At 40.3% G+C, this 26,885-nt stretch overlaps 3 protein-coding genes across 4 annotated transcripts in view; 1 reads left to right on the top strand and 2 right to left on the bottom strand.

Moving 5' to 3' along the window:
- Nucleotides 1–463: 463 nt before the first annotated feature.
- Nucleotides 464–4,464, top strand: LRIT2 (leucine rich repeat, Ig-like and transmembrane domains 2). The gene is made up of 3 exons (XM_077823024.1): nt 464–573; nt 961–1,742; nt 3,656–4,464. Exons 1-3 carry the CDS (start codon nt 464–466, stop codon nt 4,462–4,464), a joined length of 1,701 nt encoding a protein of 566 aa, XP_077679150.1.
- A 2,012-nt stretch (nt 4,465–6,476) lies between these two features.
- Nucleotides 6,477–6,791, bottom strand: LOC144268318 (histone H4-like). The gene has a single exon (XM_077823046.1). It carries the CDS (start codon nt 6,786–6,788, stop codon nt 6,477–6,479), a length of 312 nt encoding a protein of 103 aa, XP_077679172.1. The 5' UTR covers nt 6,789–6,791.
- Nucleotides 6,792–19,321: 12,530 nt separating this feature from the next.
- Nucleotides 19,322–26,885, bottom strand: part of CDHR1 (cadherin related family member 1) — a 55,094-nt gene continuing 47,530 nt past the window's right edge. For both annotated transcript variants that reach the window (XM_077822812.1, XM_077822813.1), the window contains one exon: nt 19,322–19,873. In XM_077822812.1, the coding sequence (XP_077678938.1) occupies nt 19,322–19,873 (552 nt within the window). The remainder of the gene's footprint in view (nt 19,874–26,885) is intronic.

The following is a 26,885-nucleotide window of genomic DNA, read 5'->3' as shown; positions in this document are numbered from 1 at the left end:
TGGAACTACTCACTACTAAATCTGAGTAAAGGGGATAAAATCTGGCCTTCAATGTGGAGTTTCTACTCAGATGATCACTGTTATAATTCTAGCAACTAAGACAGTTTAAAATTAATTAGCTAAACATTTCTGTGTGGAGAGAAACAGACGCTGTTCCATTTTTGGCTACTTTTGAATATTTCAGAGAAAGATGTTTTGTCTAAACATTATCATCCAGTTTAAATAGCACTCACGTCACTATTTCATTGGCCAGTGGAGATACTACCCAGGAGATATTAATATTTTCACTTGGTTCCATGGATGATTTTGGAGATTTGAGGCAGAAAATGTTACATGTATCCCTTGTGGTGTGGTCTCAGGCAGGGCTTACTCTTGCGTCAAGGAAGATTATGGCTAATAGGATTTGGTACTTGGAAGCTGCTGGCATATCTGGTACAGACCCTGTGTTTTCTTAAAGAAGAATATGGACCCCATTTGTTGTGTCATTTTTCTTCTTCTGGCCTTTTACAGGATAAACCCAGCTCTTTCTTACTGTGTTATAGGATGCTCCTGCTCCAGCGATAGCTTTGGAAGGTAAGAAATGTTGGCATCTTATTAATAGTCTTCAGAAGAGTGTTTTGGAAATTCTTGGTATGGCTTGGGCAGTCTTGTGAATACTAGCCAATAATAGATGGATATATTAGGTCCTTAATAATAGATTCATATGTTGTGGATATCACTAATATTGTTTGGGTATTACTAGTTTGGGTAAATAATAAGGTATCTGGGATATGTATTTTAAGATAGTTTTTATTGGGTTAAATGTTTCTTTTGAAGGGAGAGGGAAGTTAACCATATCTAATAATACATTGCTTATGAGGGTATTCTGTTTCCAGTAGCCATTGTACATATTAGGTAGAACAGTTTTTGTTACCCATGTGCACAGTGTGTTAGCTAAAACTTTACTGATTTCCTCCCTAGGAGTGTGCTGTGCATGTCTACATCCCTGAGAAAGATACCTGGAGACATCCCTCAAGACATCAGAAAAATTAGAATAGAAAACTCTCATCTAACAGAACTGCCTCGTGGGTCATTCTCCAATGCCAGTGCCTTGGAATACCTTTGGCTGAATTTTAATAATATCACAGTTATGCACCTAAAAAGCTTAGAATACCTGAAGGATCTGACAGAGCTGAGATTGCAGGGAAACAAGTTAAGTTCAGTTCCATGGACAACATTTCAAGATACTCCAGCTTTAAAAATATTGGATCTAAAGCACAATAGACTGGATGTTCTTCCAGAGCATGCACTCAGGTATCTGCCCAATCTGACCTACTTAGACTTATCCTCAAATCAGCTTACTGTCATATCCAGGGATGTCTTCTATAATTGGCCTGTGTACCAGAAAACCCAGCAGTCTGAGAGGAAGATGGAAGCTATTTCCAATGCTGTCCTGGCTTTACATGATAACCCATGGATCTGTGACTGTCGCCTTAGGGGATTTGTCCAGTTTATCAAATCTGTTAGCCCACCAGTTATTCTGATGAATTCTTATTTAACTTGTTCAAGCCCTAAATTTAGGGCAGGGAAGTTCTTTCATGAAGTAGAGCTCAACAGTTGCATGAAGCCATTAACGTCATCCGTTGACACCAACCTGACTGTACATGTGGGATCGAATGTTACCATGGCCTGCTTGGTACAGGGCAGCCCCTCCCCAGCAGTCTGGTGGACCTATGGCCTAAAACATTTAAGGGCATTTACTGGTAAGCAGTGGTGTCTATTTTTTTTATTAACGTAAGGAGTGGGAGTCAGTTCCTTGCCTACTAGTTAGTCATTCATAAATCACCTAACCATTAAAATTATTTGAAATAACACAGCAGGCTCTGGTCAGAAATGGCGCAGAGCAGTGATGGAGACTAAGTGCAGCAAAGTTATTTCAAGTAGGATTTTAGAGTCAATTTGGGAAGGGAGAAGCAGAGACATTCACCAACAAGCTTCTCTCTTTTCTGTATGGTGAAAAACAAGAGGCTGTGAAAAAGATACATTATCCAAGGGCAGGTGCCTACTGGCCTTTTCCTGTTCCTAATGTTTCTTATGGCCTTTCACACAGACAATACAGCAGCTCTGTTATCTAACTGCTAATGTAAACCCACACATTTTTCTAAAACCAAAATATATTCTCCTGGTTCTTGCATAAAACAATAGGTCACAGAGTCTGCTTCCTCTATTACCTTCCAGATTTTGTCTCTCTTAATGAGGTCCTCTCTTCTCCAAAGACTACAATCCAAAATTCATTACCGTTCCTCTTTCCTCCCACATAGCTTAGATCCTTAAGAAACTCCATCTCATGCTGACTGCCTTCAGTAGTACAATTTATGTGTTTTCATAAGATCATTTTCTATAATGCATCCAATTTTCTACACAGAATTCTGAGTGGCACCACAACTCCTGACACTTAAATGAAATAGTTTTAGTCATGAATCCCAGAATATTATTTGCTTTTATTTTAATGTTTTATCAGCATTTGTCATTTTCCCTTAACAAGCCACATATTACATCAATTCTATAAATTCTCTCTTGTCATATATCCATAGCCACTGTAATAAATAGATTAGACAGACTATTTTCAACTAGTAGCAAATGCTATTGTTAAGATTGTTTTTCAGTTTCCATTCCAACCCACCTTATGTTGCTCATAGTGTTCTTCAACAAATTCCTTTGAGGCTGAAATTTGCCTTGTCTGGTATAATGGATGATAGAATTTGGCCCAGAATACATGTCTGTGTCCATTAAAACACTTTCTCTTTGATTTATTATCACTTATGTAAGCTATTTGAACTGCAGAGTATGTAAGAATAAGGAGGCTTTTGCTGGGAGAGAAAAATAGGAGATCTTTGTGCTTTCCCCCCCGATTTTTAAAATGATTTTCACCTGTATTTAGAAAATCTGTATGTGTGTACATCAGCAATCCAGCACATTCATGAGCAAATGTACAATAACAACCACAATAACATGTACAATAACAATAACAAGGCAATGGGAGAAATGTGATTAAGATACTGAACACCATCGCTACCTTCCAAGGAGCTAGGGAAACAGTGATTTCAACCAAAGAATCTGAAAATAACGAAAACATATCATGACATTTTCCTCTAATGTTGATCTCAGCTGTGTATATATCTAAGCCTGCACAGTCTAGGTTGCAATACACTATGTCCAGACCTTGGGTCTCATGTAACTTTTTGCTGACCTAGGTGTTCATCTGTATTTAATGTAGTCATAACACCTGAGTTCTGCGTTTCTCATGAAGCAGGTGGGTTACCATGTTCCTGACCTATTTCTCCCCTCCTTCCCAAAGCACACATCTGTCATGTGATCTCATGCTGTTCCCATGAGATGGAACATTATTCAGTGAGTTAGGCTGGTTAGAAAATGAAGGGGTAGGGGAAAGAAACATCCACAATATTTTCATGAAATTTTGTGTCTGAGGTTAGTTTTTTGGGGGGATTTTGAGTCATGATTTCCTGACTCCTATCTACCAAGAAGTCCTTATTTCCCTCAGGGTAACTCACAGTCAAGGGATGAAGTGAATTCCTAGAGTCACTGTGCCTATAACACAGCTGGTGGTGAGTAGTACAACCTGACATGTCTGCTCTTGCTCTCCTTTTCTCCTCAGTGTCCACTACACACATCAGTGAAGATACAATGAAATCAGAGCTGGTGATTCCTTCAGCTCACCTTATGGATGAGGGCAATTACACCTGCACGGCTGCCAACTTCATTGGCAACACCTCTACTATAATCTCCCTGAAAATCCAGGCTCCCAGAATGGTAGCTTCTTCCTCGTCTTTCTCTTCCTCTGTCTCAGAAGAGAATGCCTATGTTGATGTGAGGATTGCCAAGCAGACAGTGTATGGGATTACGCTGGAGTGGTATGCAGTGACTGAGAATCCAGGAGAAACTTGGTACACCCTCCACTTTGGGAAGTATGACGACTCCAAGAAGGAGATGATTTACATTGGCCCGGGCACCAATACATATTCAGTCAATGACTTGCTCCCAGCTACCAAGTATGAGGTGTGTGTCACTTTAAGGAACCAGATACCCCGAAAGGGCCAATGCATTGTGTTTGTCACAGGCAGTGACATCAGTGAACTGGAGCAGAGGGAAAAGCTCATCCATATCATCATCATTGTGTGTGCCATGGTGCTGGCAGTCCCCGCTGGGATGTACGCGTGCACCACGGAGACCCGGCTTAACTGCATGGAGAAGTGCGCTGGATTCTGCCACAAGAATCGCAAAGGGCAGAAGAACCTGAGAGCAGGCAACAAAGAAAACACCTTTGACAGCTTGCCAACCGGCAGTGAGGAGGGGCTGTGTTACCGAGACTCCAGTGAAGACAAGAGAAAGCCAAGGTCTCCGGAGGACAAGGAGAAACCCGACAAACACAAATCTAATCACAGAAATAGCGCTGATCTCTATTAGTGGATAAAAATTCAATCCCATATTAGATTAGATCAAGTTAAATATAGAAGGACCAACAAAAATATACATACACCTAGGTATCTGTGTTACATAAACCCTGGGCATGTGATATGCAGACATACAATCTTGTTTTTCGAAGGGTTTTTAGAAACATCTGAAACTTTAAGGAAAAACGGGGTTATTGGTAAGCAGGAGAGTAATGCATGGCATACACATTGCTGGGAGGGGAGCCAATATACATACTTCCAGCTGCCTGGGAAATTCAATTAAATAGAGGACAGATACATGGCATTGTAATCTTTACAAATTATTCATACATGGACAACCCTTGGGGAAATTACTGAGAGAAATTTATTCTAGTATTTTCATATATATATATATTACCATCTGGCAGTGAGGAGTGGGCTGTGTTACTGAGACTCCAGTGAAGACAAGAGAAATATATATATATCCATCCTATTAACTATTTGAGCCAAAAATGGCTCCTTCAGCCCTTACTGCAGCTTAATGCTGATAGAATTTTATTTCCTCATTGGGTACCATTTTGTCTAAGTCAGTCTCTCACTTGCATAGCTTCATTGACCAGGGGGGTTTCAGAAGTGGGAAAGAATTATTTTTAATGTCTCATTGTTAAATACGTGCTTTTATCCTGTGCTCTTTGGAGTATCCATATTGCATCATTTGGGGACAGTGAACACGAGAGCTTTGAAGATGACTTTCCTTACCACCCTGTTTCACTTGCTTATAACTTTTCAGAAATTATTCTTTGGGTTGCAACTTGCCAGGGCTTTGGTCTTAGTGCAAATTGATATGTTTTTGTTATTTTTTGTTGGGGTAAGTTCACAGGAAAAGAAAATGTTAGCAGTTTTTGAGTAGTCTCCGTGTGAAAATATACACTTTTTTTTCCATTTTCAAGGAAATTTAAGAACTATTTTTCACAAAGATGATTGAAAAACAACTGCACTTTGTAATGTTAAACATCACATGGAGCTAGTCCTCAAAGGGGAATAGTCCCTGATTATCTGAAACAAAGTAACACAATAACAGTTGTCTAATGTAGGAATTTTTTTAGGTTTCCTTCCTCTTCCCCCCACCCCTGAAATTTCATTTTTTTCCCTCGTTTTCCAAAGAAAACTCCAAACCTTAAGTAATCTATATTTTCCACAAACATGTTCATTTATCTCAAAAAGCCATTTTTTTCACTGAAAAACCAGTTTTGATGACAATTTTTTGGCAGCTCTATTAAGGATCAAATTAAATCAAATCCAGCAACATTATTTAGGCAAATAATTGTGTTGTCAGCCATGACAGTTATTCAAAAGTCCAGATTGTTAAAGCTAAGGTTTCTCCCATTTTCCTTTCTTAGTTTTTTCCTTTTGTATGCATATGCGAACCTACATGCATCCACAAAAATTAGATTTGAAACACACAGGGAAATCCTGGCAAAATTCTCATTGACTTCAGTGTGGACCATATTTCAGCTACCGAATCCGTTTCTCATTTATAGTAAGGCCCCTTTACACTAGTCTGGTAGTGTAATCCAGCTCACAACTTTAATTCCGAATGGATAAATAGAATTCAAACCGTGCAGCTATCTATGGTACTTGTACAGGCAGGGAATTATTAATGACATCACACTCTTTTATTTCACTGTACTTACAGAAAGGGAGTCACACACATCACAGACTGCAGGAGTTTGCTGGATCTTGGCACTTCTAGAAGAACAGTGGCTGATCCTACTGAAGCAGCTCTGTATTCCCAACAGAATCTTTGAAACAAAGTATGTTTTTAAAAGGGAGAATCATTTAACTTATAAATTATGGTTATCCATACAGTGAGGCCCAACTGTCTGATCAGCCTTGCACAGAACATAGGAAGAAAAAAACATCTCCTGTCCCAAGGAAATGCTTCTATTAATTATTAATTTGTATTATATGTATTGTGATAGCAGATGAGATTCCCAGTCATGCACCAGGACCCTCATTGTGCTAGGTTTTGGGTTAAGAGCTGACTCAGCCTCTGAAGCTGTACAGGGTGCGCCCCTGGTGTTTCAGGGCATATACCACATCCATGGCCGTCACTGTCTTCCGCTTGGCCTGCTTGGTGTAAGTCACCGTGTTGCGGATCACGTTCTCCAGGAAAACCTTCAGCACCCCGCGAGTCTCTTCATAGATCAGCCCCGAGATGCGCTTCACCCCGCTGCGGCTAGCCAAGCAGAGGATTGCAGGCTTCGTAATGCTCTGGATGTTGTCTTGTAAAACCTTGCGGTGCCTCTTTGCACTGCCTTTTCCCAACCCCTTTCCGCCCTTGCCGTGACCAGACATCCTGCAAACAAGCAGCTAACACCACCACCACCACTGTGTGCTGTGTGAACACAGAACAAAAAGATGTCCCCTGCTCCAAAGAGCTTACAATCCAAGTAATGCATATCCTTAAATTTGAAAATTAAAGTTTTTCCTTCAAACGTAAGGAAAATCAGTGTGAAAAAGCAGTTACACACCTTCTAACAGTGTAGTTACAGTTGTGTTTCTCAGGAGTTGGAAAACACTTGATTTTTGGCCTCCTGCTTTAAAAGATAGCCAAGGCATGTGGCTATCTGGTATACATGCAAATGGATTGCTGCAGAAGTCATCGGAAAACAAAGTAGAGCTGAAAACAGAGCTTTAGACGGATCTTAATAAGCTTGGCTGAGATTCACTCTGTCGTCTCCTAGGTTTTATGGTAATACTTTAGTAACAAGAAGTAAACAATGCTTTCCAAAGTTTTTTTATATGGGGTTACATTTTCTTCTCCAGTGCTTATTAATTCCACAGTTTATTGTACAAATATTTAACTATAACTGTTTAGTTCATCTTCTCTTACTTTCCAGTTTGTTTTATGTCGTTTTGTAGGCTTGACTAATAATTCTTAGTTGTAAAATATGGTTTTAAAATAAAATAATTGATTTTCAGAATACCCAGAGTTTTACCCATTAGTGAATTTTACTTCCCTGTGCACGTTTGGTCTTTTTACTATACTTGCCATATTTGAAAAGAAACCTGTATGACCAGTGATTAAATAAAGTCATATTACATGATCTCACCAAAAGATCCTATTTGTCAACTTTCAGAGTAGTAGCCGTGTTAGTCTGTATCTGCAAAAAGAACAGGAGTACTTGTGGCACCTTAGAGACTAACCAATTTATTTGAGCATAAGCTTTCGTGAACTACAGCTCACTTCATCGGACGCATTCAGTGCATTCATTTGTCAACTATAACATCTATACTGCACAGATGATGAGTGAAGGAGTGTCATAGGGTGGGCTGGCCATTTAAAGCGGGATTGTCTGGGGCTCATTACACAAGTTTTTATTATGCTCTCTTCAGGTGGTGAATGTTGAGGTTTCCTTTAAGAGCGAGCCTGCTTAGCTTGGGAGAAGGGATTTGCAGGGAGGAAGGCTCCTACAGGAGATTCACAGTAACAGGGAGACCTATAGGAAGGATCTCCTGTAGTAGAGACAGATGGGTTGCAGAAAGAGCTAGTAGGCTCTTTTCAGTGGGCCCAGGGAAGAGTTAGCAAGCCATGGAAGAGGCTGTGGGAAAGGCCCAAAGACAGGTTGATATAGGAAGTGTTCCAGGTAAGTAAACAAAGGGGACTGAGCAGGTGGTTTGCTGATTGTAATGGGGTCCTTGGAGTGGAGCCTAGAGTAGGGAGGCCTGGGTTTCATTAGAGGAGGTGTGAACACATGAGGAATGAAGGCCAATGAGTCTGGCATTCGAACTGAAGACTCAATCTGAGGTGGCTGAATGATTGTTGTGTTGGATTTTTCATTTACCCCCTGGAGTGGACTTCATTATTTGGCTGGAGGGCGAAATCATTAAACAGCACTGGACTCTGCCTATCTAAGAGTGGGCCACTGAAGTGCCTGGAGACGGAGCAGGGAAACTGAGGCACAGAGCACTGACCAAACTGATCTTGTCACATGGAGTTCTTTTAAAAAATGATTGGGAATGTAAATGTCCCTTATTGACACATGCAACAAAATACATCTTGAATAGGGGATTTACTTAAAATTAATGCAAAATGAGTGATCCTCCCTCCAGAGACCAGCTAACCTCTTACAAAAGAAACATTGGCCAATACATTGGACCTATGCTCATGACCAAATCTCTTCTGCTTGATGCTACAATCCCACACTAGCTAATGCTGAGCTGTTTCATAAGGGTTAGCTTGTGACTTGACCTACACTGCTATGCAGAAGAATAAGAACCCCCCTTATGCTCCTGCATAGGCTACTTGTACATTGTGCCTTGGCTCTGCCCACAGTGTGCCAGCTGCTGTAATTTCTGCTAGTATATACTCTAGTAGACCACTACCTCCCAGCAGGAAGGGAATTGTGCCTCACAAAGGTGCCTCTTGGGGTTGGGCCAAAAGGTACAATCTAGCTCTTATGTCTTGAAATTAAACCGTGGGTCTAACTTTCACACTTGGAGGCCTAGCTGAGGGTATCCAATTCTAATTTAAGGTACTCAACTCACTCGCAGGTGCTTAAATTCAAATCCTGCAGACCTAAGTCAGACGCAAAGGCCTGATCCACCTCCCATTGAAGTCAGTGGAAAGACTCCCATGGACATCTGTGGCTATTGGTGCTAACCAAAACGTTCACCTCCCTTTCTGTGTAGGGGAGCATGGTCCTTATTCAGACAACATTCCCAAGTCCCCATGTGCTGGTTTTAGCACTCAGGGTAAACATTGTAAAAGGGAATTTTTCACTTTAAAAGCAGTCTGTGACACTTTCTCAGGGTATCCAGGAATGTGAGTCACCATGTTATCCCCTCTCCCTGCCTCCAGGGAAAGAGCCCTTTCTTGTAATAACTGGCTGTCAGCTCCCTGACACTGCCAGCCCTTTGGAAACTCAGGTGCTCTCATCAGGGCTCTGCTCTGCCCCTACCTTGCCTTGTTGGTTAACACTTGGCATACCCCACCTCCTGAACGCCTCAGAAACATCCCTCTGTAGTACCCAGACTCCAGCGAGAAACTGCTGAATTGGAATTCATTTGCAAATTGGATACTATTAATTTAGGCTTAAATAGAGACTGGGAGTGGCTAAGTCATTATGCAAGGTAGCCTATTTCCCCTTGTTTTTTCCTAACCCCACCCCCCCCTTGACGTTCTGGTTAAACTTGGATTTATGCTGGAAATGGCCCACCTTGATTATCATACACATTGTAAGGAGAGTGGTCAGTTTGGATGAGCTATTACCAGCAGGAGAGTGAGTTTGTGTGTGTGGTTTTTGGGGAAAAAAAAAAAAGGGGGGGGGGGGGAGGGGGGTGAGAAAACCTGGATTTGTGCTGGAAATGGCCCACCTTGATTATCATACACATTGTAAAGAGAGTGGTCACTTTGGATGGGCTATTACCAGTAGGAGAGTGAGTTTGTGTGTGCGGGGGCGGAGGGTAAGAAAACCTGGATTTGTGCTGGAAATGGCCCAACTTGATTATCATACACATTGTAAGGAGAGTGATCACTTTAGATAAGCTATTACCAGCACGAGAGTGGGGTGGGAGGAGGTATTGTTTCATGGTCTCTGTGCATATAATGTCTTCTGCAGTTTCCACAGTATGCATCCGATGAAGTGAGCTGTAGCTCACGAAAGCTTATGCTCAAATAAATTGGTTAGTCTCTAAGATGCCACAAGTACTCCTTTTCTTTTTGCGAATACAGACTAACACGGCTGTTACTCTGAAACCAGACACTTAGTATAATTACCATGAAAGGGGTCCCCCAAGAGATAGTGTACACACAGTTTGACTGGTACAACTCTCGATCAGGTGCTTTATGGCAACACAGCATTGTAATCTACTTAAGGTAAAAACAAATCTAAGCGTATTCAAAAAGCTTAAGAGATGCTGTGAAAGAATAATGAGTGGAAACACAACTGGTTACATGTAGAAAATAAAACATAAAATGCACTCCTATGTCTACGCTTATTAAAGATTACCTCTTCTATTTTATAAAGTAGGATTCAATCTGTGAGGGAGTTTTCAGTCAAAACCAGGATCCAAGTTTTCATGAATATTTTCCCGCCCTACAAGGGATTTCCTCAGCAAATAGGTAACAAAATGGCTTTATGCTTCTCCTTATGTTGCCCAAACTCATTGTTTTTACCCTAGAGTCAGGATGGCACCCCACGGTTTGTTCTCGAGTATGCTGCCTCCATGTTGTCTTCACAGCTTCATGTTGACTTGAAATGCAATTGTAGCGGCCATTGTGTTTTCAAGTAAGATGCTTAATCTTAATGAACCTAAACATGTGAATATACATCCCATTCTCTGGCAAAACCAGCTCTTTACACCTTGATACAAACTATTAAGGATGCATTTTCAGGAGATATACATGCCTTTTTAAATGTAATCAGTACATACGATATAGTCACAATAATGTTAATGGCCAGCATGATCCTGGCTTTCATTTAAGATCTCATGCAACATCCTTTATAGATAAATACTATGACAGCACTGTGTTAGGTAGCGTGAATTTGTCAGGCCTGATAGGAGCTGCTGTTATAAAGTGAACCGTTTGCCAGTTAGTTTTGAGGGGTTCTTACTTCATTCCCCTTGTACAATGATGCAGTAGAGTTAGCCACTGGCTGTTGGTTCATAACCCTCTTGTCTGGCGAAGGCATCTGCTACTACATTCTCTTCCCTTAATGTACAGAATTTCCATGTCCTATTCGTGGAGAGTGATGCTCCAGGGTAACAGTGTGAAATTGGTACCACTGATTCCATGGAGAATGGTCTGTCCGGACCCTAAATTTTCTCTTAACTACATAGGCCCTTAATTGATTGACTGCCCACACCATAGCATAACAGTCTTTTTCTATGACTGTCTAATTCTGTTCAGTGGATGTCTGTTTCTTACTCAAGAGAGCAATGGGCTGCTCTTTGTTGTTGCCCGCTGACTGCATTAGTACAGCCCCCAACCAATGTCTGAGGCATCAGTACACAGTTCAAACATTTTGTCAAAATTTGGCCTCGCTAGAACAGGTTTTCTGACAGGCTTTTTTTTACCTTATCAAAACCCTCCTGACACACCTTTGTCCATACTATTTAATTTGGCTTCATTTCTTTGCACAAGTCTGTGTTAGCAATGTCACTAAAACCAGGTACAAATTGGTGGTAATATTCACCAAACCTATGGAAGACTGGTTAACAATAGGTTCCATCTTCAAGGGAGCAGGAGAAATTTGACCACCCCCCGTACCAATGTCCTAAGTAAGGAACTTTGGCAGCTCCTATTTTACATTTTGATACCCTTACAGTAAGACCTGCATCTTTGAGTATTGGTAGCACAATTCCCAAGTGTTTTTTATGATCTGACCAATCATTGCAAAATATTGCAATATATATATATATACTATATAAGTCTGTGCAATTTTCATTGTTATGCATTTAACACTTGATCGAGAGGTGGCCCCTGCATTAATTAACCCAAAAGGTAAGAACTCAAAGTCCATATCAGTAATGAACAAGGATTTTCTCGGTGCTTCTCTGTCTGAAGGTATTTGCCAATAGTCTTTAATCAAGGTCACAGTACTTGAGGTATTTTTGCATTGCCTAAAGCATCTAACATGTCAACAATTCTGGGCCTGGGATAGGTGTCAAGTACTGTGACAGCGTAAAGTTTTATATACTCAACACAAAACCTTATAGTCCTGTCTCTCTTCAGAACCATAAGAAGTGGTGAGATCCATGAAATGACAGACCCTTTAATTATCCCAATTTCCAGTATGTTACATATTTCTTTACAAATTCGCTGCTGTACTTGGTCAGCTGTTCGCTAAACCCTGCTAAGGGCAGGCTCTGGTCCCACAGTGTCAATCTTATGAGTGAAACCCGGCATGCTAGAGAAAAGCTGCTTGTGGCAATGCAGCACTGCCAAAATTTCTGCCCTTTTCATCAGTTAACTCTTTGGATGGTAGCCTCTCAGTGCCAACAGACTCTCTGTGGTTATGCTACTGTGGGAAATGTAGGTGATATTAGTGCTATATTAGTGTAGGAAGTTACAGGAAATAATACAGGTACAGAAGGATATATATAGAAGATACATACGACAGACCACTTCTAAACCATTTATCATGTTCCACTTTGAGACAGGTGAAATAGTAATAAACACTGAGTAAAGTCCTGTAACTCATGCCTACGTCATTAAAAAAGAATAATTTAAAAAAATCCATCCTTTTAATAAATAAACCAGTTTTGTGAAACTGGACTTCCACACCCACCTATCATCACAAGTACATAGGCAGTGGGGTTCCAAATATAATTACATAATAGTAGTAATTTCATTTCTGTATCAAAATTTGCTCAGTTTCTGCATAAAGAGCTGTTTTTTTTTCTAGCTGCCAGGTCTGCCTTTTAGAATTCAGAGAGCTTTTCAAAGCCCTTTGCCCTCCTATTTATCACCCGCAGAAAAGGTTCTGCAACATGAAGCTTAACCTGCAAATTTGGCTGTTGTCAGGGAGCAGAAGAGAACCACTTTCCTATGAATGGTGCTGCAGAATTAACCCTTTCCTCCCCCAACTTCATTTTTGTCATCAAAGAAAACTGTCTGACTTGCAGATGCACAAAGGACAACCACCATGTTGCCTTTTTGTAGTCTCCTAAAACTTAAGCTAAAAGCAGCAAAAAATACGAAAGATGCCACTGCCAAGAGAAACAGAAAACACTGATGCCATAATCATTGGGTACCTTTTATGGATTTTATTGATAAAAACATCTGGAATACAGTGTAACTGGTAAGAAGACCTGTATTCATTGGAAAAAAAAGTCTCACAATATATAATAAAACATCTTTTTCTCCTTAAATGTTTCTTTAAGACTATTATCTTATAATTCCTGTTAAGTCTCATTTAATTAAATGGTCCTTACAGGGCTTCATCATATTAGAATGAACAATAAATACTGCCATAAATACATCTTCATGAAGATAGGGGTCCAGACAATAGTTATAAGTTTTTGGTACTTTATGAAATGTTGTATAAACAGATGCAGAAATATAACAAATGAAATGTGCAGATCATTACTTCAAGTCATCACAGACATTTGTGCACCAATACAGAGTACTCCTCCCTGTGTGGTTATGAAGTTACCTCACTATTCCTGGGGGGTAGGGCCTGGACTCTACAGTAGACCCGTGCAAACGCTGTTCACTGTTGTTTAGTAAATGGTGCCCCAAAGAAGGTGAACATTTAGGCAAAAATTGAAGAAGTGTGTGGAGATGTTAGGGTTGCAATCGGCCAGAACATGGAGCCAGATCCTCAGCTAGTATAACTGGCCTTGCTCCTCTTAACCTAGGCTGTTTTACACCAGCTGATGAACTGGGCCTTCAAGTGTAGCCAGAACCCAAAGAACAAGAGCAAACAATACACTGTTTGTGTTATGCCAGATAACAAAGATGAGGAAATGAAAGAACTAGGGGAAAAGTTGCCATCAGCAACAGCGGCAATAGTAACCAGGCCTGAATAGAAAAAAATACATATATATATCAAAAATAGGCTTGCCACCTGAGAGAGAATTTTGCCTGTAGTGTTTTGTGCTATGAGTCTCAGTCATCACCACTGTTACAAGCCACTATTTCTTTTAAAATATGCCTCATTTCTATAAATTTGCCAATTGGGGAATAGCAAAAGCCCAATTAAACTCTGTTTTAAGTAAGTGTTTCAAAGTTACATTTTCCCCATTCAACCATTCTTTGCACAGTTCTACTGCACAGCAAATGCTTCTTAATTGTTTTGCATAATAAAACATCCACACTGGTGTTAGGATATAAATATTCAGGCCTGTCTGTAAAGGCCTATACTCTAAGAATTTAGGTGTATTCTTATCACTTAGCTAGTTCTAGAGGTATAAAAGAGAGAATCAAAATCACTGTCTGACTGTATAAGGCCTTTTCTCACTATGGCAGTCTGAGGCCCTGTTCTTAGGGTAAGGCCTTTGGCTAAGCAGCAGAGGCAGCCATGAGCTGGGAAGCAAACGGTCACAGTCTCACATTCCAAACTAGTTACATTGAAAGAAGGTGCTATTGGGCTGTTAGGAATACAATCCTGTCCTGATAATGCCTATCGCCTCCAGAGAAAGGGAAGTGCCTAGAAAATGTAAAAGGAAACTTAATTTGATAGCATCCTGCCTGGCAAGAACTCACTTATCAATAGACACAGCTGGGAAACCCTTATGTCTTTATAGATGTAGTTGTGAAATCCTCATTTCTGTGTTGTTCTATCATTGTAGTCCCCATTTCCCTATTGTTTGTCTGTATAATCTCTGTCTGGTTCTGTGATTGTTTCTGTCTGCTGTATAATTAATTTTGCTGGGTGTAAACTGATTAAGGTGGTGGGATATAACTGGTTAAATAATCATGTTACAATACGTTAGGATTGGTTAGTGAAATTTCAGTAAAATGATTGGTTAAGGTATAGCTAAGCAGAACTCAAGTTTTACTATATAGTCTGCAGTCAATCAGGAAGTAAGGGGGGAATGGGAACAGGGAATGGGGGTGGGGAATTGGAATCATGTTTTGCTAACGGGGGGGAATGGGAACAGGGAATGGGGGTGGGGAAATTGGAATCATGTTTTGCTAAGGAGGGGAATGGGAACAGGGACACAGGTAAGGCTCTGTGGTGTCAAAGCTGGGAAGGAGGACACTAAGGAAGGAAACTGGACTAATGCTTGCTGGAAGTTCACCCCAATAAACATTGAATTGTTTGCACCTTTGGACTTCAGGTATTGTTGCTCTCTGTTCATGCGAGAAGGACCAGGTGAAGGAATAAGCCCCTTAACAACTGGTATCACTTCATACTCCATAATCCTCATTTCTAGACTTCAATGAAGCAATCTCCCCACACTCTTCAATGTAAGAATTCAAAAAGAAATAGCTCCAGTAATTAGTACACTGGTGGCTGTAAACAATTGCTTTTCAGGTAGATAGGCAGAAATCCTAGCTTTTGTTGCTATTTTAGGTATCCGAGTGGTAGCCATGTTAGTCTGTATCAGCAAAAACAACGAGGAGTCCTTGTGGCATGATTAGGGGACTGGAACACATGACTTATGAGGAGAGGCTGAGGGAACTGGGATTGTTTAGTCTGCAGAAGAGAAGAATGAGGGGGGATTTGATAGCTGCTTTCAACTACCTGAAAGGGGGCTCCAAAGAGGATAGATCTAGACTGTTCTCAGTAGTAGCAGATGACAGAATGAGGAGTAATGGTCTCAAGTTGCGGTGGGGGAGGTTTAGGTTGGATATTAGGAAAAACTTTTTCACTAGGAGGGTGGTGAAGCACTGGAATGCATTAACTAGGGAGGTGATGGAATCTCCTTCCTTAGAAGTTTTTAAGGTCAGGCTTGACAAAGCCCTGGCTGGTATGATTTAGTTGGGGTTTGGTCCTGCTTTGTGCAGAGGATTGGACTAGATGACCTCCTGAGGTCCCTTCCAACCTTGATATTCTATGATTCTATGATTAATTGAATTGGCCTCTTTAGGCCTCCCCCCCCCCACTTGGTAAGGCAACTCCCATCTTTTCACGTGATGTAATATTTATACTGCTCACTGTATTTTTCACTCCATGCATCTGATGAAGTGGATTTTAGCCCACAAAAGTTTATGCCCAAATACATTTGTTAGTCTCTACGGTGTCACAAGGACTCCTCATTGTTTTTATATAAGATATGACTTTCCAGCCTCTTACACCAGTTTTAGATCAGCATCGCTCTAGGGATATAATGGAATAGAGATTCAGGCCCATTGTCCTAAACTACTATGTACGTCATTGTGCAATTTCTCACAGTATATTGTATACCTATCTCTAGCCCTTTGGAAATATCACTTGCCTCAACTCAAAAAGTGAAATATAAAATATTCCCTCCTTTTATGAGAAATGTATCCAGAAATTAGTAGAAGTAGTAATAGTTTGGAGCCTTCATAATGTGGATGGAACTGCTTCTCTGCCTGCCAGTCTAAACCAGGCATTAGCCAATGGAATCACACTGGTGTAAATGGGTGGAAATCACAGCCAAGACTTATCATGTATTTGCAAGGGAATTGGTTAAACTGGCTCTAAGTGCATTTCAAAAGGGTTTTCTGTGCCACTGCTTTCTTTGGTTATCGTGCACATCTACGACCGTGAGCTTCAGCCAAAGTATCTGACATAGTATGTATCTTTTCTAGCATGGAGCCAGATCGACCCAAAGGGAATAGTTTGAAAGCGAAGCTAAGTCTCATTGTACTTGCTTGCACCAAACCGTCAAACCTACAACTCAGTGACTTCAAATGGCTATTTCACAAAGGTCTGACGCTTAGTGCGACAGGCCTCATTGTGCTGCTGCAAAGAATACGTGGCTTTAAACAGGGCCTAAAAGCAGGCAGCAAAATGTGGTTATAGGAATAGCCTACTGAAGATTACACATTCACTTATAATTCTTGGTACTGCTGCCAAGAACCAATACATGATTGTGGGCCAAGATTTTTTACAATTATTTGAGGCTCTAGTTTAGGGAACTCATTCCAATCCTTTTAGGGACTGTGGGAGTTCAGATGCAGGCTGCAAGCCATGCTGTTTTTGAGCTGATGGTGTGGGAGAGATGTGGGCAGACAGGAGGAAACATATAGCGAACCACAGTGCTCTATGACACCATCTGTTGAGTCATTTCAGGAGTGGCATAGACATTACCCTAGGGCAGATGGCTCATCTCACCTTCCCTGATGGAGAAAATGTGATGCAATAGGCAGTCATGCAGGGATGACAGATGTAGAGAAAAGAGACTATCTGATGGTTTAGGGATTAAGGAGGGATCCATGGATCCAGGAACTAGGTCAGACTAATAGATCCAGCAGGTCTATAGGTCAGTAGCAGATGCAATATAATCCAACAAAATAGTAGGCTAGAAGAGAGATGGTTATTCAGAATACTTCACCTTCTTCTGGCTTGGGGTTGCCACCCTCCTGATTTTCATGGCATAGCCCTGTATGCTTCAATGACACCAAGAGGAGCCTGAAATATCTCTGGGCCAATGTAACGTAGAATCATAGAATATCAGGGTTGGAAGGGACCTCAGGAGGTCATCTAGTCCAACCCCCTGCTCAAAGCAGGGCCAATCCCCAACTAAATCATCCCAGCCAGGGCTTTGTCAAGCCTGACCTTAGAGACCTTTAAGGAAGGAGATTCCACCACCTCACTGTGCTGTTTGTGTCATAGCATTAGCACACTGTGGTACAATCTCCCACATAATGACTGTGTCCGGGAGGGCAAAGTTTTAAAAGTGTCACCTTTGGCCTCATCCTTGGAGTGGGAAACCAGGTGCTACACTCAGTAGCACTGGCCAGCTGCTTTTGACAAACAGGTGAGGCAAAGGCACGGTTAACCTGCCTTAACCATCGAGTTAAACTGCAGGTACAGCTGCTTTGCTGGGTTGGTACAAAGCAGGCAGACTGTACTTCAATGTCAGTTCAGGAATACAGAAAAACAGCTTTACCTGCTCCCTTCTGTATTGTTAATTTCACCCATTCAGAAATGAGTAAAGAGCTTTCCTTTGACAATACTAATGAATGAGGGTAACCCTAGGTTAGACCCTTTATTGCTACGCTACAAACTGCAGGAAAAAAACTAGGTGCTTCAGATGCAAATGAGAGTAGCCTTTTAACTGCAGCATAATTAGGACAGTAATGTTTTGGGCCAAAATGGAAACGGTCACCTGACAGCCCCCTACATTAGTCCATGATATACGATGAAACATGTCACACCACACCAACATTCTATGCTAGAAAGACTTTCCCAAGATCTAGGTAAAGGATTTTTTTTTTTTTTAAAGACACGTTCCTGACTGATGGACCCAACTTCCAGGAGGCTGCTTTCACTTTTCCCGCCTATTTTCTTGCTCAGTTTTTACATTTCAGTCTTCCTGCTTCTCCCTTATTCTCCACCATTGTGGGGTGCCCTACCTGCAGGGAGCAGCACTGAATTAGCACTAACCCCACCTCTTGCAGGTGCTACAGTTTCCATATTTGGACCTATTACCAACTGTTTTTGGAAAGAATGAGTGGGACTTTCCTTTTCTTTTTGGCAGGGATGTTTGGCTGGGAAATGGAGGAAAGCATTATGTCAAAGCTGCTCTGGCAAAATCCAGTGTAAGCTGCATGAAAACAAAAAACTTCTCAAAGCCTGTCTGTTCATATCTAGGATCAAGGATACTTAAGTCCTAAGCGCATCACTTCACAAGCTGTTGCAAAATGTGGAGTATACCTAAGAGTGTTAGTATCCATTTATAATGTATTTACTCAGAGACTAACAGCTTGCCTAAATTAAAAAAAATGACCTCCTATACTGATATGCTGCTGTTCTACAAGAAGGTCAACATTTTCAAGTGTGGTGTGATTTTAAATGCCCAGTTTTAGGCACCGTGGCGGCTATCTTCCAGCCCTGATGAGGATTGACATCAACGGGAGTTAGGGGTGCATAGCTCCTCTGACAATCATGTCTCTTGAAAGAGTCTCAAGTTAGACACCCCTAAAATCACTGGCCCCTCCTGAAAATTATGGCCTACATCAGGACAATTAGCACCTTGGTCAAACAGTGCAGGGAGGAAACTAGTTTTTAGAAATGATCTGAATACAATTCTAGCAACTGACACCAATATTATATGTGAACTAATTCCATTGCAAAATATATTAGCATGTAATACTTGTGAAAAGTAACAGGTGACTGTAGCAGTGGGGAACTGCTTTTAGTTCCTTTTGTATTGAAAGAAATGGAAAAGATCAATCACACCATGCACCTCTCTCCATATACTGCATGGCTATGTGATCTCCATGAGTGGCTGCTACAGATGCACTAGATATGGGGGTTGTTACTGGCTATGTTCCTCTTTTCAAACTTCTGTTTGAGCTCTGAGACCAGGGCATTATGGGTGCTGCTGGGGCCCTTTTTCTTCCCCTGCTTGTTTATAAACTTGGGGTTTAGGGAGCCTGACACTGTGGTCACTCTCCACTCAGTGGTATTTATCTTGGGTGCTAAAACTGGGCAAGGGGGCAGGGCTGGGGCAGTAGGTGGCAGAGAGGGCACCTGGACATTATTGTTGCTGTTCTCATTCTGCAGACTCTTTGTGTCATCCTCAATAGCAAACTTCTCGGCAGGATTGCTGGACAACTTGAATTTCAGCCACTCCATCCTGACCGTCCTGGGTTGATGGATCTGTCTCTTTTTTATGATCCGTCTCACCGGCATGATTTTGTTCGATCTCTTATTGCGCCAGAACATGGCAGTAGAGATCATGATTGTGATCACCACCATTACGCCCATGACACCAGCTAGCACTCCTAAGGCTTTCATGGGGTTATCTTTAGTGTGCATCAAAAAGGCGGCCATTGGCCCTTTGTGAAGAGTCTGTAAAAGAGTACAAAGAGAACATGTGACTTACTCTATGGGACAGACAGAGATTCTATAATTTCATTTGTCCAAAATATGTAACAATGAGGGTGGACCAAGATAAGTTGTCTTTTTGTAAAAAAATAAATAAATAACCAATTTGATTATTTTACATTTGAATTTGGGTCATTTAGATTTGATACCAAACTGGAGAAAAAGAAATCCCTATAGTATTGTACTGTAACAGCCAAACACTGACGCTTACAGTGGTGTTACTGCAATGATTTGGATCAATCCTGTGTGATAGTGGAGTATTTAAGAGAAGAATTAGTTCTGCAACAGACAGCTGAACTGTTATGCTGTATTTTAGAATTAATTTCAAGGAAGGAACAATACTGTTGAATCCCAATAGAAATGTACAAGTGGGACATAATCTTTTGAGAAGAGCTGCACATGGTACAGTTTACGGGACTGTGACTGAATATGGCATTAAAGATATTTTGAGGCAACCACATTTTTTTTATTGCAATGCACACAATAAGTCTCTAGCAGATCTGTGTTGCATTTTGTTTTCTAGTACTCTTTTACAGACATAACAAAACGGTTTGAGGTAATGGACCTGAGTAGAACAAGATGTTTGTTTTAAAAAAAACTAAATAAGAGCTAATGTGCGCTATATATGGCATATTAAGGACAAATGAATGAACAGTTCATTTCACAGCTTAGCACACTCAGTGCTTTGGAGGTCCCCGTATAATTTTTCGGATTTTGCCCTGAGGATGAAGTCGGGATCTTTTCACACTTTTCCAGTATGTGATGGTGGAGATCACCATTGTTACAGAAATGGTGGAAAGGACGCCACTCATGCAAATTCCAAATATTGTCCATGGACGCTTCTTGAGGCCTAAAATATAGGATTTTACCCTTGACTTGATCTGGAAATGTCAAAAATAAGAGAACTTATCAACCTGTGCGCCATTATATTCCAAAGAAACTGGCAATTTGTAAATATGGGCATAGCACTCTGGAGACACATGATGCCTAATTTTAGGTAACCATGTTTGATGTAAATCTTTATCCTACATACAAGCTAAAATAAAAATTGCCAACTGTGTGAACTAATCCTACATTTTGCCCATCCCTCACCAGCTCCACAGCCATGAGAACTGTAGTAGATGATGAACACAAAAGATTCTTATCCACTGTCTTAGAGCAGTCAGATTATTTCCCACACCTCCATTGTTCATGTTCTCCCCTAGCATTGGCACATGTTCATGGGAGAGCGTCATGCAATTGGTGATTCATGTGATTTGAATGATCCCCAGCGCCTTGACAACACTTACATCTGCGTAGAGTGAGGGCTTACTGAGTGTCCTCACAGGCCTAACAAAGTAAGAGCACTGCTCCTTGGAATGAGGGTCTGAGTTGCCCATAGACATACAAGCATCTACATCATATACAAACTCATGGAACAAAAACAGACTAGGCTCTCCTTCATATCATTCTACACAAGCTAGAAAGCTTCACATCGGTGCACACACAAAATGAAATTCCCTTTAGAATGACCAGGAGTGGTGGATGTGTGAGGCAAAGTATCACATATGGAAAAACATCAAGAAAATTAGCTTTAGCATGCAAGTGGCCATATTAATCTGATATGGCATGCTCATGTTCTTTTAATTAAAGCCTTACCCAGCTATGGGAAAGGACAGGAATAAAAAGCCTGGTACATCACAGTAATATATCTTTACCATACACACTGTTCAAATATGAAGCTTAAAAGACTACTACTAATACCTTTTTGCAGTGTAGTTGTAACTGGGTTAGTCTCAAGACATTGGAGAGACGAAGTGGGTGAGGTAATATCTTTTACTGGATCAACTTCAGTGACCTGAAGAAGAGCTCTGTGTAAGCTCAGAAGCTTGTCTCTTTCCCCAACACAAGTTGGTCCCATAAAAGATATCACCTCACCCACTATGTCTCCCTGTTAATACTACTTACCATTTGAGACTTGTGAAGGTGACTCAAGCCGAAACTGTCATTGGCAGACATATAGGCAATGCCACTATTTCTAAAACACTAAGGCAGTGCAAGCATCATCAGCACAACAGGTAGTAGGCAAAGGTAGGTAATAACTAAAGAATAGAAGTGGGTCTTAACAGCTTATTTATTCTTTTCAACGTAAACCTTGTTCCAGGCTTGGGCTTTCCATTCTTCAAAATTATTATAAACCTCTTAGCAACCTTGAAACTTTTGCCATGTTTCATCAGCCCTATAATTATTCACAGCTCCTCACTGGCTAGTTTTCTCATTGTAACTGTGAAAATCACAGCAGTAGACATCAAAGAATCTTCTCCTGTTAAAATTGGTGTTTTAATTCCTTTGATGTGCTGTGAAATGATTGTTAAGGGCTAGCTTCCTTCCTACTTAAACTAGAGAAGACTGGGCTATTTAAACATGCAAAACAATTCACGTTTGTGAAAATACTACCGAAGCTCTTGGGACTAGCATTATTTAATTTCTGTGTATGAATATATTTAATGTGTACAAGCTGAATTGAAGATCTCAAACATATAGCACCATACTATTGCTTAATATTCATAACTGAAGAAATTACAGAGAAGTAATATTTTTCATATCCATTCCTATGTGCTGATCTACAAAGTATTAAAAAGCTGGCCAGTTTTCATTGGCCAATTCATTTCATTTCCAGTATAATAACTTGGGGATGTTTCATGTTTAATAATCCTATCTGAGCTGGATAGGTCTGAGGCCAAAATGTTCAAACTCCAGGGCTTAAATGCTTCCTGACCTTCCCCTTGGGGTTATGTATTTCCATACCACTCCCAAGGTTGGCCTGTATGTTAATCACACAAACTGGGCCAGAGTGCTTATGCAAATCAGGCACTCGCAACTGATTATATAAGTGGTTAAACCCCCAACTATTACAGTCATGCCATTTTGATTTGGCTGAGAATTCCATGTCAGTATATTTTTACATGTTGTTTTATACACGTATCCTGTAAATGTCCTGATATTGGCAAAATGTGTATGTTCCATATGAGAGTGGCAAAATGCATAATATTTTCAATATGAAATTAGAAAAATCCATCTTCTCATATGTACTTTAAATCATGCAGATTATGAAGAATATAACAAATACATCGGAAAGAAACTCTTTTCAATATAGGCTGAATCTGATTAAACCAGTGATGTTTTAGTTTTGGCATAAAGCAAGCTATTATAAATATAAATGCTCTGAACAGGCCCCAAATTCAGTGAGATGGGAAGACAGTTCAAGGGAGCTGAATTCTGAATCTTCTAACATGAACGGTTGTGTATTTGAATTTAATAATGATTTGAGATTGTCAAATAGGCTCAAATAGAATTATTTAATCAAAGATTATTAATCAAAGATTAATACTGCACTATACAGAATACAGAAAGAAGACAGATGGTGAAGGGAGGGTAGTGTGGTCCCTTTTGCTGTAGCTACCTTCTACTGACAGGGTTCAGTCTCAATCTAACTCCCCAAACCTCTGTCCTTTCATAGGGTGTGAGACAAAGAAACTCCTTTTTGGAGGGAAAATACTTTCCCATTATTAATTTTTATCATGTGTTCTGTTTTCCTAATTAGTGATGGAATTTCTTTTATAAACCTCAGTTTATCTGACTGATGAGTAAAAAAGGAATCTTTAACCCACTCATTATTACCAACTGCTGTGAAATCAACAGTTCTTAATGAGTTAAAAGCAACTTTCTGTGGGTTACTGGTTCAACCATTTCAGAACTCTTCTGTAAAAAAAATTATTCCATATTCATCACCCAGTCCCTTACAGAAAACATCTGCCGTAACAAATATCCCTTATCAATCACCCAGTTTTATTGATAACATACTTTTCTGTAGATACTTTTATTAGTTTGAGGGGGGTCTCTTCCCTGGACACCAATATTCCACAGACTTGGAGATGCTGAGGATAATTAGATACAGCCCAGCACTCAATCAGATAAAAATTCCTGAGTACAGGTCACTGACAAGTTAAGAGCTAATGCTCTGGGCCTGAAAATTTAAACACACTCTTAGCTAATATAAAGATTCTAGGATAATAGTTAATATGCAAATTAATTTAACATACAAGAAAAAGTGGTCTAAAAAGGTTAATATTTACTAACAGAACTCAAGGCTATATTGCCAGGCAGACAGAATCTAATCAATTTCATCTTTAAGCTGTATCCCTCTGGAACAGCTCTGTTCTGCTAACATGGATTGTGCTGGCTGATCCCATTTATTCATGACTTTCAGATAATACAGAGATGAGCCCAAGCAGCAAAATTTACATCTGGATCCAAAAACACTATCAGAAATGTGGAAGTGCATCAGGGATCAACATTGAGTGCTTTCTTGTTTAGCCTCATGCTGGGTACACACACAAGGCGCATACCTTAGTGCATGCTGTTCACAGATGATAGAATTCAATGCAGTGAGGAGAAAGATAGTCTAGCAGAGGATTCTTAATAAATGTAGATATGTGTTGGACAAACACGGGCTCAAACTAAGCAGAGGAAGAACAGAGTATATGGTATGTTATTTTAATATTGTGAACACTGAAGAATTATCCATGAAACTAGCTGGGCAGACAATATCAAAACCACAAAGTTTTCAAGTATCTAGAAGTATGGGTTCCAGAATCTGGGGAAAATAGAGGACCAACTTAGAGCTAGGATAATAAATGCCTGGCTCAAATGGAGACAGATAAGTGGTGTAGTATGGAACAGTAGGATACGGGTAAGATTCAAAGGGAAAGTCTTTAAAATGGTGGTTCATACTTTTTTAATGCATGGCACTGAATGTTGGGAAACCAAGAAGAAACAAGAGCAAATGATCTATTCCATAGAAATGCAATATTGAGATGGATGTGTGGTTTAAGAAAGATCATGTAAGGAATGTGTACGTTTGAGACATGCTCAAAAGAACATCCAGAAAGGAAAAAATGAGGGAATGTGTCATTTCAGATGGTTTGGTCAAGTCAAGTGGAGTCCTGACAACTATGTGGGCAAGAGAGTCCAACCGATCAAGACTGAAGGGAAAAGATAGAGGCCAAGCCCAGAAGAAGTGGTGGGATGTCAAAAACAAAAATATATGAGCATGAGGAATGACAGAAGACATGGCATTGAACGAGCACTTCAGCGGGAGTGGACTTATGGAGTGGACCCCATTTGATGGGATTAACGTGCGAAGGAAGAATAAATAGCAACCTCTTCAGTATATATAATTTTTCTCCCTTTGTTGTTCCTATACTATGCAACCTTCAGTGTCATGCTACAGAATAGATTTTGACAAACACTCACAATTAATGGAACTCATTTCAGGTCATGTACTACTCAGCAGGGTTTATCTGACACTTAATTCATCAGGCTTTCATATACAGTTAAGTAACTCAGGGGTAGAATTTTTTCATGTGTGTGGAATTAAATGCACAGTGATACAGCGATGAATCTGAACAACAAAATCCGAACTTCCCCAAAATTGTGGGGAGATCATATCTTGGGTTCTAGTTCAGACCCATCTCTATTTTAATAATGGGAACATTGCATCTACTGTCTTGCTCATCATGATGAAAACTCATAGGTGGATGAGGCATCACTGAGCTTCAATACAATTCCTTTGCCAATTTCCCCAGGCAATAGGATACCACATCTTGAATGTAACTAGTCTTGGATAAAGGTGCCTAGCGTGTGTTATAAAGCACAAAGAAATAAAAGATAATGTGCCTTATGACAAATGAGTTGTTCAAGAGCAATCTCTCTACATGCCACTTTATAATAACCACTCGTCATTAAGCTATTTCCAAAGGACAATCTTATATAAGTGGCCTTTCCCAAAGGTAAGGGATCAATCCAGGTGAGAGAAATTCTGTCATATCACTGGGCATTCATTGATAGCTAGCCTCACCTTACATTTGTGGAAACTGATTTTAAGAACTTCTATATGAATACTAATGCTATAAATACATACCTCTTGTGGTAGGTTCTCTCTTTCCCTGATCATCCAGGTGTTAAAAAAAAAACTTTCTTAATTCCTATATAAAAATGTTTCTATTTTAAATTTCTACCTTATTACACCCGGTCTTGTCTCTCATGCCTCATGTGTATGCTTATCTCCTGTACTTTTTCATATTATCCATTATATATTTGTTCTGTCATCATCATCTATATTTCAGAAGTCTAAATAAATGCCCAAGCTGCTGAATGCCCAAATATACCACTGGTTTTAGGAGTCTAAATATGGACTTATGCCCAGTCCTGCAAAGAGCTGTGTCCAAATAGCCCCATAAACCTGCAGAGTCCCAGTGAAGTCAATGGGGTTCTGTGTGTATGCAGGGATCTATCCATGTGGAACACCCTAGAGAACTGGAGCGTTAGGTGCTTAGCTTTAGTCACTCACATTTGAAAATATTGGCCCTAGAGAATAAATTTTAAGCAGGACATAATGGAAAAAAAAGGAAAACAGTTGCTTCTTCAGCATATGTTTCTTATTCTGTCGAGCAAGGATAGGAGATAAAGAAAAGCATTGGGCACCAATCAACACCAATTTCCACCAAACCAGACTCAGTTAAATTAAACAGCTTCTGGATTTTTTTTATTGTTGTATTATTCCAAGAGCAAAAGGCCTTTTTGATGTGCTCTACTGATGCACTTAGCCTCAAGGCATCTATCACGAAGGGCACAGCCCTGCACTAATTGCAATGGTAAATGTTAATCAGAAAAATATGCCTGTTTAATTACTCAGTGTGATTAACACTGTGAGAAACCTCTAGTTATGCTGTTAGAAAAGCTCTGCATCCAGAAGGGAGTAGTTAAAAAAAAATCACTCAACATACAGCACTGTAACCCACAGAGATGGTGCATGCACAGAGAAGAGAGAAAAGACACATTCACCTATAGCCAGTGTGTGGTTGGTGCATGATCCTAACAAAAGACTGTTTCTTCCACACGGTTAAGATTGTGTTGTCCAGACTAGATTTTGGAT

This window comes from Eretmochelys imbricata, chromosome 7 (genome assembly GCF_965152235.1).
Source record: "Eretmochelys imbricata isolate rEreImb1 chromosome 7, rEreImb1.hap1, whole genome shotgun sequence".
Lineage (NCBI taxonomy): Eukaryota > Metazoa > Chordata > Testudines > Cheloniidae > Eretmochelys > Eretmochelys imbricata.
The sequence above is the reverse complement of the archived record's forward strand: the minus strand, read 5'-3'. Positions and strand labels throughout refer to the sequence as shown.